Source organism: Paramacrobiotus metropolitanus, unplaced genomic scaffold, assembly GCF_019649055.1.
Source record: "Paramacrobiotus metropolitanus isolate TYO unplaced genomic scaffold, Prichtersi_v1.0 Parri_scaffold0000010, whole genome shotgun sequence".
Taxonomy (NCBI): Eukaryota; Metazoa; Tardigrada; class Eutardigrada; order Parachela; family Macrobiotidae; genus Paramacrobiotus; species Paramacrobiotus metropolitanus.
Window position 1 is genome coordinate 1,300,524 of NW_026570230.1, and position 17,110 is coordinate 1,317,633.

At 40.7% G+C, this 17,110-nt stretch overlaps 3 protein-coding genes across 3 annotated transcripts; 1 reads left to right on the plus strand and 2 right to left on the minus strand.

Annotated features, from left to right (window-relative positions):
• Nucleotides 1-561: 561 nt before the first annotated feature.
• Nucleotides 562-6,461, minus strand: LOC129583469 (uncharacterized). The gene is made up of 11 exons (XM_055475265.1): nucleotides 5,942-6,461; nucleotides 5,750-5,812; nucleotides 5,471-5,587; nucleotides 4,520-4,735; nucleotides 3,034-4,339; nucleotides 2,623-2,831; nucleotides 2,235-2,557; nucleotides 1,429-1,704; nucleotides 1,233-1,319; nucleotides 1,030-1,139; nucleotides 562-905 (listed from the first exon to the last, which is right to left on the minus strand). Exons 5-11 carry the CDS (start codon nucleotides 4,172-4,174, stop codon nucleotides 562-564), a joined length of 2,490 nt encoding a protein of 829 aa, XP_055331240.1. The 5' UTR covers nucleotides 4,175-4,339; nucleotides 4,520-4,735; nucleotides 5,471-5,587; nucleotides 5,750-5,812; nucleotides 5,942-6,461.
• A 1,025-nt stretch (nucleotides 6,462-7,486) lies between these two features.
• LOC129583254 (carboxypeptidase N subunit 2-like) lies at nucleotides 7,487-9,585 on the minus strand. Its single transcript, XM_055474981.1, has 2 exons — nucleotides 8,419-9,585; nucleotides 7,487-8,096 (listed from the first exon to the last, which is right to left on the minus strand). The coding sequence occupies exons 1-2, from the start codon at nucleotides 9,402-9,404 to the stop codon at nucleotides 7,772-7,774; spliced, it is 1,311 nt and encodes a 436-aa protein (XP_055330956.1). The 5' UTR covers nucleotides 9,405-9,585; the 3' UTR covers nucleotides 7,487-7,771.
• A 3,894-nt stretch (nucleotides 9,586-13,479) lies between these two features.
• LOC129583470 (brain-specific homeobox protein homolog) lies at nucleotides 13,480-15,676 on the plus strand. Its single transcript, XM_055475266.1, has 4 exons — nucleotides 13,480-13,783; nucleotides 14,721-14,896; nucleotides 14,966-14,980; nucleotides 15,295-15,676. Exons 1-4 carry the CDS (start codon nucleotides 13,480-13,482, stop codon nucleotides 15,487-15,489), a joined length of 690 nt encoding a protein of 229 aa, XP_055331241.1. The 3' UTR covers nucleotides 15,490-15,676.
• The last annotated feature ends 1,434 nt before the right edge of the window (nucleotides 15,677-17,110 follow it).

Sequence of the window (17,110 nt, forward strand, 5' to 3'; positions counted from 1 at the left end):
TACGCACTACGGTTACCACGTGGTAATGCAGCGTGTAGACGGTGTTAGGGAGCAGGCGTGTAACTATTACAACCACGCGCAAGATGATATCGTTTACACCGAAAGGAACTAGCCATATCGAATATGGTTCCCGTTGCCAGGATTCAGCATGGCCAGACTTCGCATTTAAGCATAAGTGGACGAAAAGAATGATCACATGAACAGCCCTCACTCCGGCCAATGCGAAACAGCCGAAATACAACCACTTGGGCTGCGATAAGATGGCGAAACAATGGTGACTGTTTCCGTGCTCAGTATGTGACAAAGTGTGGACAGTGTCATTAGTTTCGACGACAGCCCCTAGAAAAACGGCTGCAGTCGTTAGCAACGAAATTGGCTAGCCACATCAGCAATTACGGAAATTATGGGACTTTGCCGCATGACGAGAAAGTCACCGTCAATACCGAGTTTCCTAACTTAATTATATGCCATGACCTTTCGCATATGTCCATAGCTTTGTTTTCTTATCAGTTTAGGCTGGCGGAGCTTTAGATTTCATTGGGGTTACCGTTAGTCCATCTTTTAATATCTCAGTGAACCTAGGAAACGAGAACTCTGAGAACGAAAGTCTGAGATTTTTCTCCCGTGCCGTTTCACGGTGCGAAAAACTCCCTGTGTGCGAAAATAAAACACTAGCAAATACAGCCCTTGCGAGCCGTTTACAAGAATAAAGAAATAGCATATGATTTCTTTTGTGCTGTCATCTAAACATACGGCATGAACCAGAAACCCGAAAAGCCAACCGAAACCCAGGAACAGCAACATTATTACTGTATTAGCAAACTCCTGCAAAATCTTGTAAGGCCCTTGTCCCGCTTTGCTGATCATATGTGTATGGCTTTTTTGGTTTTTATGTCGGTGACACTCTAAAAAAATGAATGGAATACTGTTAACAGTTACAAGAGACTCATGATCCAACGCAGTTAATACATCTTTACGCATTACTCAGTACTAATTCAGTTAAAACTAAGCGCAAACATAATGACTGACCTTTGTGATAATGAAAAATTAGAGCTCCCATGTTGAAAGCCAATATGAGCAGGATAGGCATTACGAAGGTCACCATCAAAAACACAAAGCTTTGAGGGTGTATCCAGCACCTGACACAATAAAAAGCTGTATGAGCTACTCTAGTGAAGGACTGCAGATGGCATTGGTAGCTACAATACCAAGACCTTGTACTGTTTCGTTACCATTGGTCGTCTGACCCATACACCGTTCCATATCGTCCATCGATATCAGGAAACCGAAAGCAAAGAACATCGGTATCAACGGAATTCCTATAGGTCACAGGAGATTTTAAATTGCCAATCACTGAAAGAATAGGCTGTTGAAGTTTACCCCATGCGAATGCAGCGGATTTGATAAAAAACCACCGGAATGTGTCACCATGGAGCGTTTTGCATTCTGCTATAGCGCTTAATATGCATGTTCATTCGATAAGAGACAATTCGGAAGCATTCGACTGCCATCCAGGCAAACGATACCAACAAAATCCAATGACTCAGTATTGCAACGCTTAGGCAAGCGTTTTCGTGTCCATCCGTGTATGGCAGGTACTGGCCAATGATTAACGCGATATGCGCCAACGCCAAACTGAATGCCAGGTTCAACCGTATGAAGATGGGTGGAATTAGGAACTGCTTTGAGTAATGCGAACGAAAGCTGCAAAGCATAAATGCTCACCTTATTTAAAACAGACAGAAGTTCAGAACAACTTACAAACTGTAGTATGGAGAATCATTATACGTATAACGAATCTCTATAATACAGCAATCAGTGCCATAATTGCACCCTGTAACACAAACGGTATTTAAGGGATTACCCTAAACGCCGAAACTGCAGGTTAACAGCACAAGAAAAAAAGCAGGGCTGTGCTGAATTCTGATTCCATAGACAACATCTACCGGAGACGTGGACCTTTGTATCAAACGCAACAAGCGCGGCTTGTTTCGCTTTCTGACTATCTGTATTCTTGAACTTCATCTTGACAAAAAATAGTGATTCGAACATCTTTGTAATTGTCAATAGTTTGATCTTTCCAATTTGATGATGTAGTAAGCGAAACAAGCCGCGCTTGTTGCGTTTGATACAAAGTACCCAATCTCTCGGTGACTATCTGAGATACTCGTACAGTAGTTACTGACTACAACATGGTGCAAAGCTGTTTCGCAATATGCATGATCTTGACTTACAGTATATGGACGGCCACGATAATGGAACATATAACTGTCATTCCTCCTAGAACTGAGCTGAGATGTTTTTGGGCCATACTGTCGAAATCCAACACTGGATCAGAGCCACAAAGGTCAACTAAGCCACCAATGTTGGTCAAGTGATCGCATGCGCACTGAGAAATCAGTTCACCGTCGCCGTTTATAAAAGTTTTGACATGATAACAACCCTCGTCAGACCAGACCGCAGGTGGTGCGTTCATGGCGTTGCTTTCCGGAAAGAATTTCACGAAAACGCAACTATGCAATTTTGCTCCCACGTATTTCTTAAATCGCTCGTTGCTCTGTTAAGGTAATAGATAAAACCGTTTGCCAGCACAAGAGGAGTCAACCTAGGTCCGCTGTTTACCTTATATAGATTCTTCAGATTGATTTCGATTATCACAATCTTTTCGATGTTTCTGACTGTATCTGGGACCATGCCGGAAACCGTGATATTGGTTACGATGCGTTCGGACCGTGTGCCCAAAACAGGATCGAAATCGAATGAGGCAAATTTCGGTTGATAGGAAGCCCCAACCTCAAGCAGTACTTGTTGCGACGCGTTCATGCCGATATCTAAACCATTCCTCATTCTCGATTGCAAAATTAATCAGTAATACTGCAAAAAACATACAGGAAGCAACTACAGATACAAACAGTCTACAGTTATGTTGAAAAACATTGAATACTTTTGTCATTTAGTAAACGACTTAGTTTTGTAAGTTGCCGGTTGGTTTGAAGATACCAGTACTTAATAAGATTGTAGTCATTCACTGACTTGCATTAATCCAGTTGTCACGTATAGCGTTTCTGTTCGAACAGATTTGTATTCCATGATTCGAATTCTTCGATACGTCATAATGAAATTCGGTCCCGATGTCGTCACTCGTGTTGGCGATTTTGGCCGATGCGCAGTACGCAAAATTCAAAGTCAGCATGTCCTGCGGATTTTTGAGATAAACACTCCTTACAGCGGTTGCAAGGCGAGTTTGTATAAACGGCTGTATAAACGGCTCAAGTTCTCTTTCAGTAGGTACAACAACACTCTTAGTGGAATCCAGTTTTTGCAGGGAATCTGAGGCAAGCTTTTGCAAGCCGTGCCTTGTGGAATTTGTTACTGATTCCAGTTGTAAAGCTTTATCAATAATTTCAAGGGTACGTCCTGTTATTTGAAGCTTGAACGCCACCACATCAAAAAACGACTGTGTTACTGATGTGGTTGTATCAGTGTGCGAGATGTTGTTCCATTGAGCTGTTGATGAAAATATATCTGCAGGCTGAGTCGTGGTATGATCTACAGTTGTACTGCCTTGAGATGCTGAAGTCGATTGTTCTATAATAGTTGCGGTCGTAGTAACTTCAAATGTTGTCGGCGTTGGAGTTGTGGGAAAACCGGTGCTGGTTGTATCAGAATCCCACGACTCTGTCGTAGACGAAACTGATTGGTTCGTAGTCGTGTTAAGACTAGAATGACTTGTCCCTTCGGTCGGTTCGACTGTTGTTGTTGTCATGAATGCCGAGGAGTGCTCCCAAATCTCAGATGTCGATGCAACGCTACTCGATTCTGTTGGTGTTTGCACCGAGGTACTTGTACCGGTTGTCTGTGTCGTACTTCCTAAAGATTGTGACGTTGTCTCCGGTATTGCGGGGGTACTTGTCGTTCTCGTCGTTGTAGGCGCCGTATTTTGCGATGTGCTATGTGAGGTTGTGCTTGGTGATGATTGTGTTGTTGTAACTTCGATTGTGGTCGTCGTGGGCGCTGTGGTGGAAGTAGATCGCGATGTTGATGTTGTGGACTGCGTAGAAGTACTGGAAGTGGTTGGCGCTTGGGTGGACGTGGACCGTGTTGTTGTCGTGGTTATTGGCGCTCTGGTGGTGACAGTTGTCGCTGTCGATAGTCCGGATGGTAGTTGTGACATAACAGTATTAATGAGGTCAAGCGCATTCAATATGCTGCTAAGTTCTTCGGCTGATATTGTAGTGGTCGCACTTAGACTTGCAAGTACTTAACTGGTCGGCAAGGTTCTGCAGCTGTTCCGGCGTCATGGATGAGATTTCTCCGAACGAGATCTCCAGAGCGTGTACTACAAAAAACGCTGCTACCGTTCTGGTCATAGCATTAATTTTGTATACTCTCTTATAACAGCATTGATCTCTCATGACCGGGTTAAATCGGGACGAGGTATGGATCGTGCGCGTGAGAAAGGTGTTTTTTTATTAGCACAGATACTGAGTATTGACTATAGAGTCTGTACTACGCTTACCACTGGCATCCATAATCAGCCCCATCAAAAAACAGGCTCAGGCGAAAATTGCGAGCGCCCAAGAGTTTCATATCGATACAGGTGATACTCGTAGTAACGGAAATGGCTATATTTGGTTTCAGGCATCCGTGAAGGACCGATGATGTGCAACGGTACATTAGTCAACGAGAAACTGTTGGTCCGTTAAACTAACGCCTATCCTAATGTCGTGCTTTTCTGAAATTCATCGAAGCATCTCTGACGTAAATTCTTGCAACACATTATTGCAGTACAGCAAGTATGCCATAATAAATCAGAAATCTTATCGGATAATTAGTGGCAGGAATGCTGAAACAATGATTAGCCCAGAGGATATACAGTTCATGTGCGTACGTAGAAGGAAAATACGTGGTACTGTACACATCATGGCTGTACCAAACAGTACCGCCATATACAAATTTGTTTTGTACAACCGCACCCCCTTAATTAACGGTAATCAGTAAACTGTAGACTTTTGTCTTTAGCTAATGAATACAAATTTGCTAAAATTCAATAATAGAACAACATAATCATTTTTCAAATAGCATTAACGGCCGCATTCAATCGGTGTAATTGCGGAGAAGATAATAATTTTGATTTATCAAAGTATACGTACACAATTTTACATTAGCCTTGCGTGCTAAATGTAGAAAATTCGCCAAGCATGCAAAATAACTAGGTTGACTTTGCGGTTGTTAGGTTCTATAAAAGGACGGCGAGATCTTCACCTGCCCCGAAATCTTCTGACCTTTCCATCAAGAAGCATATGAATCCAAGAAAGCCAAACGCAAACTAAACCGTTTGGTCAGCGAAATGTTTAAATTATCGCGATGAAATTGAAATACACAAAAGCACGAGATACGGCAAATTGAAATACAGCTACTTACATATTACACACAAAATATTAATTTTCATGTTCAAATGATCACTAACCGTTGTTATAGTACTTCTGGTTAAAGGCACGAATTCAGCCAAAGTTAAATATCCTTGGCTTCGATAGATTTGTTGTAGGAACAACATGAGTCTGGCATCCCCTAGGTTCGGCAAAATCTAAACAAACGTAGAAGTCAGTTTGTAAACCGGAGCAAAAACTTTAAACTCAAACATATCTGTATAGTTCTAAATTGTCGAACGAGCAAATTGCGTGGAATGCATGGCTCAAGAACAACGAACCAAAAATCACCAAGCTAAAATTACAGTAACATTACATACACGTTCTCGATAATCTTGATGCGCAATAATTAAGTCCGTCCATAGTTTTTCCGAAGCTTTACTCTGCAAATGTCACCAATTATTTGTACGAGCACAAGTACTTGTTGGCAAAGTTCAGCATACAAAACTGCTAAAGGTTCCTAACGACTGGCAAAAATGTTGAATTGTACAACTGTTCATTGTACTGATCACCTGCTCTGTACACTTTCGTGCAGTCGACCACCTGACAGCAGTAGCAACAAGAAAACAATCAACGGGCTCGCTGTAAAAAGAATTTGCCGGGTGTAGCTCCAAGCTCCCACGAAAACATTGGATACAAAGAATTTGGCCGTTTATGACAAAACCAGTGCAAGATTTCCAATAATTCCAGCTGCCCAAATGAAAGAAATCCTCTTCTTAGTGACTGAGTAATCAAGGTTAACTCTTCCGTCTCCAACCGTAATGCACGGAAAATCTCCTCAAACCCATTAGGATCCGCTTTTATTGTTTGGATGGACAAATTCAGTTTATCGTTAAAGCAGACAATCCTGTTACTCAAGACGGTCACCAGGTAGTAATATAGCGTGTAGACGATGTTAGGCAGCAGACGTGTAAAGGTCCAAACTGCGTGCTGGGAGATGTCGATAACGCCAAACGGGATCAACCACACTGAATATGGTTTTGGCTGCCAGAAATCTGCATGCCCGACCATCATAACTGTGGTATATGTGTGCGACCTTGCCGGTCGCGTGTATTCTCATAATTATAACCTTGTACGTCCTGACTTGCTTAGATACGAATAGGTATACGCTGTTGTCACGTACAACTGTATGAGCAGTTAGTACGTTCGCGGACAAGTTACAGTAAACATTAATAAATACTAATGTAGTATACAGTACGTATCCAATACTTCACAATAACATCTAAACATAAATGTACTAGAAGAATGAGAACAAGCCGAAATGTATTCATTCATGATACGTTTGGATGGCGCAGCAATTTTGAGTTACTCCATCTTTAATCATCACAATTTTAGATAAAATGTGCATAATGTCGCTAGTTTTCATGGCAGCTTCCAGAAAAACGGTTGCAGTTGTGAAAAATGAAATCTGCCTTGCCATGTACAGTAAGCAATTAAAGAAATTATGGGGCTTTGATGCATGACGAGACCGTTACTGACGATAACCAAATTGTCAGTATTTAGCGCCCAATCAGAAACATCCACCACAAACAAAACGCCAAACAACACTGGAATTCAATATCGCAGTGCCATGTTGTACGGTTTCTGAGGATCGAGATCTGTACCTAAAACAAACTGAAGGAAGCGGGCAAAAGGAATAGCGGCTTTTACGGTTTTTATTTTTCCGGAAACAGTTTCTTTTCCGACCATGGCTGTTCCAAAAAAAAGTTGCCACACCTTCTGTAAGTGTCAATTACGATCGGCGATTTTGATTACAACAATGCTCCAAGACAAGTCGCGTACGAGCAGATTGCACTCTAGATCTCTATATACTGAGGCCAGAGGGTATTTTAAAAGAACAGTAGGTTTTACACTAAAATCTTTCTGAGACGAGCACATTCTGCACAGGTAAGCGCCGAGTGTATCCACAAAACAGCCGTTATTGTTTATGCATTGTGCTTGCTTAAAAAGATACAATTTTACTAAAGGTGCACGGGCGCACCTTTTGCGTCACTTTTTCATTACAGTATACAACACTATACAGTCAGCAGATAAAAAGTACATAAATGGGAATTCAGTAAAGCCTGCCCGGTTCTTTTCTTTTGCACATCCTGGCATGCCACAACTTTTCGGTATGACCAAAAGCTCGATGTCTTTATCATTATAAAATTAACTGTATTTAAACACATCTGCATGCATACCTGCATGACGTATCGGCATACTCATACTTTCTGCAATTATAATATTGAACAACTGAACAAAACAAAAAGGTATAATTATGTCATCATGCGCACGAGTTACTTTATGTATTGAGGATGTTTGCATTAGATTTGTGCTTTTATCACAGCCGGTATATTTTCCGCTCATAATTCATACGGGCTTTTGGCGTCCTTATCCAAGCCTTCGTCAAGTGACTGTACATGGCCTTGGTTGTAAATCGCCCGGTACTGGTTAACGGCGGGTGGCATACTGGTCTGGCGAGTGCATCGTCGGAACATTAAAATTCCCAGAACGACTGATATACAGCACACCAATAAGGTGATGATCATGATCGTCGTCACCGTGCTTAGGCTGGAGCTCAAGCGAAGTGCTGGATGATCTTTAAAATTAGGAATTTTAACTCCGCATTCCAACTGGTTTAACGGTACTGCCGCGAGAGGCGTCCTTTTCCATTTGTCGTTATCGCATCTGCAGGAAAATTGATCATTCTTTAGAATGGCTGATTTGTTTACTGAAGTTATATTTCTAATTATTGGATTATACACATGTATATCGGCATTAAGACATCCATCAAAAGAAAAAAGACGAAAGCTAACACCTCAGAATTGCCCTACACATGTGCAACGCACTTAAAAAGGAAACAATTCGGATTTCCTATAAATCCCTTTTATTTTCAGTTATGTTCTTGTGTTTAGTTGCAAAATAAATACGATCAGATGCGGTTTGCCTCGCTTCTGCGTCGTGCATTATAATGGCTGACAGTAATTATAATTGAAATATTAATGCTTACTTAGAGTTATTTAGCTCTTCCATGATCTTGTCCTTTCCCGGCGAAACTTTCCACGTTTCTGGATCCATCAACCATCTTATTGAGCAGTCGCATTCCCATGGATTATTGGAAAATTTAAATTCCTCAAGACCTTTGACGTTGAATACGTGCTCATCTAAATTACTTAAATAGCAAGACCGGATGGAGACTTTGCTTAGACTGGCAGCATACTTCCCGGGAGTTGGAAGGTACCACCCGAAAGCTGTCTCATCGATAAAGCGCAGTTGACTGCTGTGATCAAAATTAATTTCTCTTAGTGTATCCAGTGTGGCAAACGCATGGTCGGTTATGGTTGTAAGCTTCGTCTCCCCCAGATGGATAACCTCGATTTTCCTTAGAGCGACAAAATCCACTGGTGCCAGTTCTGTGATCGGATTTCCGTTTAGGAATAAAGTTCGTATGCGGTTTCCAATTTGAAAGGTGTTGGCCGGCACTTTTTTTAGTTGATTGTGGCTTAAATCCAAGAATGTCAGGGCTTTCAGCGGCTTAAAGATGGTGTCGGGAAGTTCACTTAATCCCAGCCCGCTCATATGTAATTCTTCAATGAACGTACTCCCTTCGAAAACATCTTTAGGCAGCGATTTAATTTCATTCTGCTCTATGAAAAGTTTTTCCAGTAAAGGGAACCGTTCCATGTCGGCTTTTGTCAAACTAGTAAAATGGTTGTTGCCGATGAAGAGGACTTTGATGTTCGATTTGGCGGGAAAACTGGAGAAGTTGCTAATAAGGTTATCCCGCAGGTCAACGGTGTGCATCTCTGTTGAATTGTTATTGTAGTAGGCGGCACATACGGATTTCAGAGCGCGGTTTTCGCATTGGAATGTCGTATTTGTACATTTTGTACACCCTTCCGAGAAATGGTCGCACGATAGCTCGCAGGTATGATCACTAGAATATACATATGAAACAACAAATAACAAAAAAAAGCAAGATTTTAATCCCCACATTTTAAATAACGCATATAATACAATGTTTTAAAAAGAAACACAACTGATACTTGTCAGAACGAAACTCGCGCCTAACGATGAATTGATTTAACGACGACTGCATTTCTGTTCACACAGGCGAAAGGAAACTATGCTAATAAAACGCAAGGTTTGTTTCGGCTTTATCGTGTAATGGATTAAAGTCCAGTATACCTTAATGTTATGCGATATGAGTATATCTGCGATAAAGTGCTCTGCTTAAAGCCATAAAATTCAGGCTGAGCTAGGTATGCGTTTCCGATGGGTTTTGCTTGAGTAACGCAGAATGAACATTTGTTCGTCGTATTTGGATTAATCAATAGGTGAGTATTACAAGGCCAGAAGATGACTGAACTGAGAAAGGCTTGCCAGCAAATTTATCGGTGTAAATACAGATATGAAAGTAAAAATGCAAACTTAGCACTTCAATGTCCGCACGAGTGTGCAGCGGAAGAGATTAAGACATTCAAAATTACATACTCGTACCTGTAGTTTCGGAGCTTCTCTAAAATTATATGCTAGTAGTAGTAGGTACAGTAACTTATTTCTAATCTTACCATAAGATGCCGGTTTCCAAAAGCTTCTGCACCCATTTGCTTTTGCGGAAGAATTAGGGGCATCATGTAAGATATGTTAAGCAAACTGATGAGAGCCGGCTTAGACGTTAACTACGTAGAAGGCCTTCTTTAGTCATTTTAATTGTGTGTTTTTGAAAAAATCTTTGTGGTATAGAACTTTGTTGGTGTTGTAAACCATTAATTAATTTTACACCTGGCATCGGCGCCATTTACCGCTTCCTACAGAAGAGCAGAGTACTTATTGTACGTTTTATGGTATTAAACGAGCGCATGTTCTAATAAATTATAAAACTATTAAAACTGTAAAAAATGCTTGAAACAATTAAAATTGTTTAAAATTGTTTGAACTCGTAATAACGTAATAATTGTTTGGACAACCCAGAAGTACTTACGTGTATGTAATACATGAAAGAAATCATAATCAATTAGTGTCAGTAAAAGCAGTTTAATTAATTACTCAAGCTTATAGATTTTTATTAGCACAAGCCAGTCACACTAATCAGGGTTTGTACGAGTAACAATAATACAGCAAATAATCCCGAGACTTATTTTAATGGCTTTTCCGTTTTCGTTATTGTTAGCTACATTCACGCTGTGAAGGTTGCATTGGTACGAAAACAGCGTGCGGCAACCTGCGTTTAGAATAAATGGAATACGTAATTTACGATTTAGTTAGATATCTGCACAGTCTGGAGTACTGTAACTATGAAATGAAAATGGGTTATAAATTACATTATTTAAAAGATACAAGGTGCTACAGTAACCGTTGTTAAGTCAACCAAGAAAATTTATTGAGATCCATGTGTAACGGGTACATTCCCTGAGCAGGATAGCATAGCAGAAATGTTTTTATTATGAATTTCTTTTTGTTTTAATTAATACTTAATTTCTACTTACGAAGTTACGTGTGATACTTATTAAAGGTAACGAGTGTATTGAGCAGGTGTTGCCAGCATGTACAAGCGGTATTTTCTAGGCACAGCTGTTTGTTAGTATCGGTTAGACCGTTTGCAGTGCTACGTACGAGTATAATAGAGAGATACCGTACACACAGAATTGTATACTCGTATTTTTAGCAGTTTCGTACGTACATAGTTTACAAAATGTCGCGGTTTACCGAATGAAAATGAATGAGCATTCCTTTGCGTAAGGTACACTAGGTATTGTTTGAAAGGTCTTAACTATGACCTGCGTATGCAAATTGGACCAATAAAAGTAAGTACCGGCTTTCATTTTCCGGAAAATTATTATTCGCTACTCTAAAAAACTTATATATAGTCTATATGCCGTGAATTACTAATGAATTACTAGTGAGTTCGCTACAGAATACTGACACCTTTTATATTGAATCTGAATCTATTTTATACTTGCAGTGTTGCACACACAGTAAGTGTAGACGACAAGAATTCAGTAAATAAAACTGAAATCGTTAGTTTTACGAGTTCTAGCTATGATTTATTGAAGCATGCCTTATTTGATTTATTTAATAAGTGAAAAGGCAGAAATCGGCGTTATATTCGACTTCTACGCACTTCAGACACAAGACATTCAGATGTACTACTATCTGTATAAACAACACTCAATTCGAGAATTTGCGTCATAAACAAACCACAAATTCTTCTCGTGATAGCGATAGCCAAACAATTATTCATTGCATCTTGCTCCATGGTGTATGCGATAAAAGACAGCGTAATGCACGAGGCGGCAAATAATTAGTTAGCAATTATCTAGTCATCAGCCGGCTATTCAGTCGGACAGAATGGCATGGAACGGAAATGTATTAAACCAATCAGAAAAATGAGCCACTCTATTTACAACCAATTAGGCATTCATTTGCCCGTGTATTGACTGGCCTGTTACCAGTAAATAATTTGATCAATGACAACCAGATCACTTGCAATGCGACAGTAATACTGCGTAATGTCATGCCCAACTCTGCTTTTGATTTCCGCAATTACACTGTCCCCCATCCCACTTAGCACGTTGATGAGATTGAAATTTTTGCCTCAAAGGCTGCTAGTTACTCTTGTTACGGCCGTTACGTGTATCGCGGCCAAACAAAGCGTACAAGATTGCTTCCGTTGCGTAGTAATGGACCGGCACCGTGATATGTCAGCACATTCAACATCGTTCCGTATTGCTTTACCGCCAAAAGACGAAAACACTATAACTGTGACAAAACTGGAATGTTTAAGAACGAAAGGTCACTTAACACGCGGCTAAAATTGAGACGAAGCCGAAATATAATTAACAAAATGCCTAATTAACCATTCAGTTTGTTACAGTAAACATGTTTTATATCTTTGTTATGCTTCTTGTTGAAGGGTGAAACTGTGTATTTACAATCTGCTACACCGAAAAAAAAGTTTTGCCGCACTTTACTCTCTACACCAGAGTTGGCATAATTATGGTTTCATTAATTTCTGTCAGAATACTTGAAGTTCGCATATTCATTGCTAATGTAGGTTACCAAACAATTATTTTACTTCAAGAAGCAACATCATGTGACAGTACCACAGATTCCATTCAGTTTTGTTGCTTAAATTGTGTTGCCTTTTGATAAAGCGAAAAGTAGCTAAACAGCGTATTAAGTGGTATCACTTTGCAGTGAAACGACTTAAATCCACACAACAAACTACAGCTAATGGAAATAAAATTTCCCCAAATGTGCCCATTTTCACTTGAATTCATCTGCCATTAAGTCACTTGTACACGGCTGCAGCCCCCATTGACGAGGCGAGTTAAAATCCCCCTCCACAACAGCAGCAGCAGGACAGTGCCGTACATCACCATTTAGCGCGTAAAATGGATAAACATTAGATTATCCCAGACCTCCCACTCATCGGGTAGTCGCAACAGATTGAACAACTGTGATTCTGGACAATTAGTCACAATTATCCACCGGACGACATGGTTAGCCGCCCAGATAATTCCCTCACTGCGGGGCAGTCACTCCATATAAATTAGGCAGCAGTACTCAACAAGAATCCATTACTGCTGTTAGGCATGTTTTCTATCATCCTCACACACATATACGCGCACATACACTGCACATCCACAGGACGACATTATCCCAGTCAACAGCCGGCACATTGTTCGCTTAATATAGAGTGTGCCATACACGCTGATTAGTGTCCTCTAGAGTCCATGGAACAGTTCATTTTCCATCAATTTTAACACTTTCCATTCATGAACCCAATTATCTATTCCGCTCTGTATCGAGCCCATGGATGATTATTCTCTATGCCACACAGGATGATCCGTATGATGCGGCGCACTGGTTGCGGCTTGTGTGAAACGAGGCGCACAAAATCTGTCATCCCAGCCAGCGACTGAACGACGCTTAGTGCTCAGTTGGTGTCATTTGACTGTCAAGTCCACTTGATGTTGCACCGCACACAGCACACGCGATCGTTATAGCACCGGCAATACTGCTTGTCCTCGTCAAGTGTTGTAAGCTCTTTATCCTCGCTTTCATCATGTTACCGACATCTACGGGACACCATTTATCTTCGCGCACATCTTTCCGCATCGATGACATTCTGCCGCCGAAGGAGCTAACCGTACCCGAGGGCAACCTGGCGCAACAGAGCTTCTTGCAGGGATTACAGCGCACCGCGTTGTCCAGCGGCTTTACTAATTCCCTCAATTTATGCCCCACGGGTCATCCACCGTATTCCAACTTGTGGTTGCAAAATTTCCCCAATAATGCGGCTTACCACAGGTGGTTATATGCCGGGAATCGGCCGGAAGGCGCAGCGTCACTGGTCATCCCGACGCCAGGTAAGAGCATCAGTAATCACACTGACCTATTCCGCAATCGTGCATAAAACGTTAGAAGCTAGAAAGACGACGCCATAGTTGTTGAAATTACCAAGAGTACTGAGAAAAAGGTCAAACAGTTTCCTAGTTATGTGTAAACACAGTATGATCTTACAATGTGCTATTTAACACTGTCGATTTGTTATCTGGATTATTAAACAATATAAAGACAGTTTTACAGTACAAGCGTAATGCATTCATTCGGTTATAACCGCAGCAGCTTGAGCTTTTTTCAGAATTTAACCAAATCTGTTTATATTCAAATGGTCAATAAAATGAGCTTTGATCAGTTCTCGAACGAGTATCAACTGCTAAAAAACAAAACATTACTTAAAGTTTCTACTGTTACAAAACGAGCGTTGTGTCCTGCCGGTACCGCCACATTATGATTATGGCAACTGTATTAACTGTGCAGTCTGCAGTCAACGCTTAAAATTTAAAGAAATATCCACAGCAATATAAATATTAATACAAATAAATTTAGTAACAGTCAGACCGAAGGATTAGCTAAATTCTACAGATGCACAAATTCAGCACACTGCGTTTCGTATTGCAATATTCAGTCAAGGCGTGCATACACTGCGCTATCGAAAATACTGCATCAAAATTTATACTAGCATTATAATTGTTAGCGCAAGTTCATTATCAGCTGCACCAGTAGTACGCATCACATGAAAGACATGCAGACTACGTACTGTCTTGCTACAGCTAAATTAACAACAAAATAAAACGGAAATACCGTAAACACGAAAGGTTTGCAAGTACAGAGTAGTGCACCAAAAACGCCCTTTCAACGCGTAAATATACGCTTCTCTAACCAGACCTTTAGTATTGTTACGAAAACTAGGATTCCATGTTCCGGCATTTTTCCAATCACCACGCAGTCCTAATTCATCAGGGGACATGGCCAATATCAAGCAGTGCCGACGGAGAAAGGCCCGCACCGTATTTAGCGATCACCAGCTGAACGGTTTGGAGAAGCGTTTCGAATCCCAACGGTACCTGTCAACTCCCGAAAGGGTTGAGTTGGCCAACAGTCTAAGTTTATCGGAAACACAAGTTAAAACGTGGTTTGTAAGTAATTTTCTCTTTGACATTGGTTTTTTTCACTGTTTTAACTGAACGATTTATTTCTTTTTGCAGCAAAATCGCCGAATGGTAAGTGGTCAGTGTCAAACGACAGGCAAACCTAGAGAACACATTACTAGTTAATACATAGTTAGTATCACAATAACCGTCATAACATAACAGAACAGGTTACAGTAGACATATTTCCTTTACTTTACCATGACTACGAGTACAAAGCTTTACTGGCAATAGCCCCCAATTAACAAAAGCTGCAAGCGCTGGTAGACTCCATGGTATTTAAAACTAAACATAAAAAAACAACCAAATTTGCTGTAGATAAGAGCACAACGTAGATATTAGCACATTTGGGAAGGATACTTGCATCACTCACTTTCGTTTTGCAGAAGCACAAGAAGCTATTAAGAAAGCAGAAAGAAGAAGCGGCCGCAGGACGACCAGTCGGCGTCCTGCCCATTCCAGTGAAAACCGAAAAAGAAGACCATCATCATCCTGGTGCATTATCTGGCATGGTAGTTCGGGCGTATTCTTCTTCGAGTTCGGATGTTTCGGATATTTCCACCGGACACTCATCAAATTAGTTTTACAAAGGGTCGTTAGCATCCTGTGTGGCTGTTAACGCAGTTCACTCAAAACTGGTTATTAACTGAATGATTTCGTTACAAGAACAGGACACCAGTCCGGTTTTTTGCCGCTATGATTGCTGATATTATTAGCAAAAGTCGAAATTCTAATTCACGCATAGTTTCCATACACGGGTTTCTTTCATCTTTGCCAATTTAATTTCCAGCGTCGTGATTTCTTGAGTAAAGCTTTCTCGAGTCTTGACATGCAAATAGAAAATTCATTGCGACTTACTCCTGATATGATTACAAAACAGAAAACAGTAGCAATTCGTACATGAAATTGGCAAACAAGCATTATTCACAAACTTATAGAAACTACGTCGAAGCTTATTGCGAGCTCATATAAGTTATTTATCAAATTCTTGGTCCTTGGAGTATATACATATTTCTTGTAATTAGTCTATAGTTATAACTGTAGAATAATGTCTAATTGGTGTCAAAGCGTACGACTTGCCGCTTCCATGACGCGGACCCATCAGAGGTGAAAAGTTAAACATACTGTAATTGGAAACTGATAAAAACTTACTTCTTCAACAGTTTGTTTGTACGTATACGACGCTGTACCCGGCGTACCGGTCATTTTTATCATAACCTGTTTGTACTTCGACGTGGTAGAAATCCGTTTAGGGCGGACTGGGATAAATTTAACGCTTATTACGGTTCATATCTTTAGCCTTTAGCTTAAGCGAATACTGCAGGTTCACAAACCACCATTTCGAAATAAAAAAAGATGTCACTGAGTCAAGCGAATCGCGTTGAGCATACTGGTACATGAATGAGTCGTGCTCATCTGCAGCCACAAGCCACTCCCATGCATTATAATATTACAGAGAAACAAATAAAACATAATATCGCAATGAAAAAATGTCCAACCGGCTGAAACGCCGAACTGTGACTGATAATTGTGGTACTCGCATGCTAAATTATTTCGGAAACTACGGGTACTATATGAATGTATCACGTTGCTTATCCCTTATACTGTACCAGTCCTTACGTTTTAGTAATCCCTACCGGCATCAGCTGCGCACTTTAATCGAAATCTCAGTGGATACCCCAACCTGTACTTTTGCTATGCTATCCGTACGTTAGAACGGTTAGTGTATCCGTTAATCTGTATATACTCCTAGTAACGGCTACACCGCATCGGCGGCTTTCAAATGAAATTATTACTGTACTTGCAGCCATTTCCGTTGGTAAATGTGTTTACGGCACAGACTTTATAATACGTTTTTCCTCAAATTTTTAGGTAGAAAGGATCAATGCACTGCACATATTTGTTACTGTTAACTTTATAACCCAATTTTCCCAAACAGTGTTCACTGTACTGACTGCCGCCGCGTCGCGTCCCATTTGATGGCGCGAAAAGCTGCCCCGCGTTACACCGCAAAAGCGCATATCTGTTTATAAATTCGTTTACACAAAGCAGTAAAACAACAATTGCAACACTGGATTTTTCTAGGCGTATATATATGTACGAACATGTACAATGTAGGACGAAATGGTCGCATAGCCCCATGCCCAGCATTCTGTACGCATGCGGTGCAGTGCACTTGTACGAACCGGATATTTTGAACTT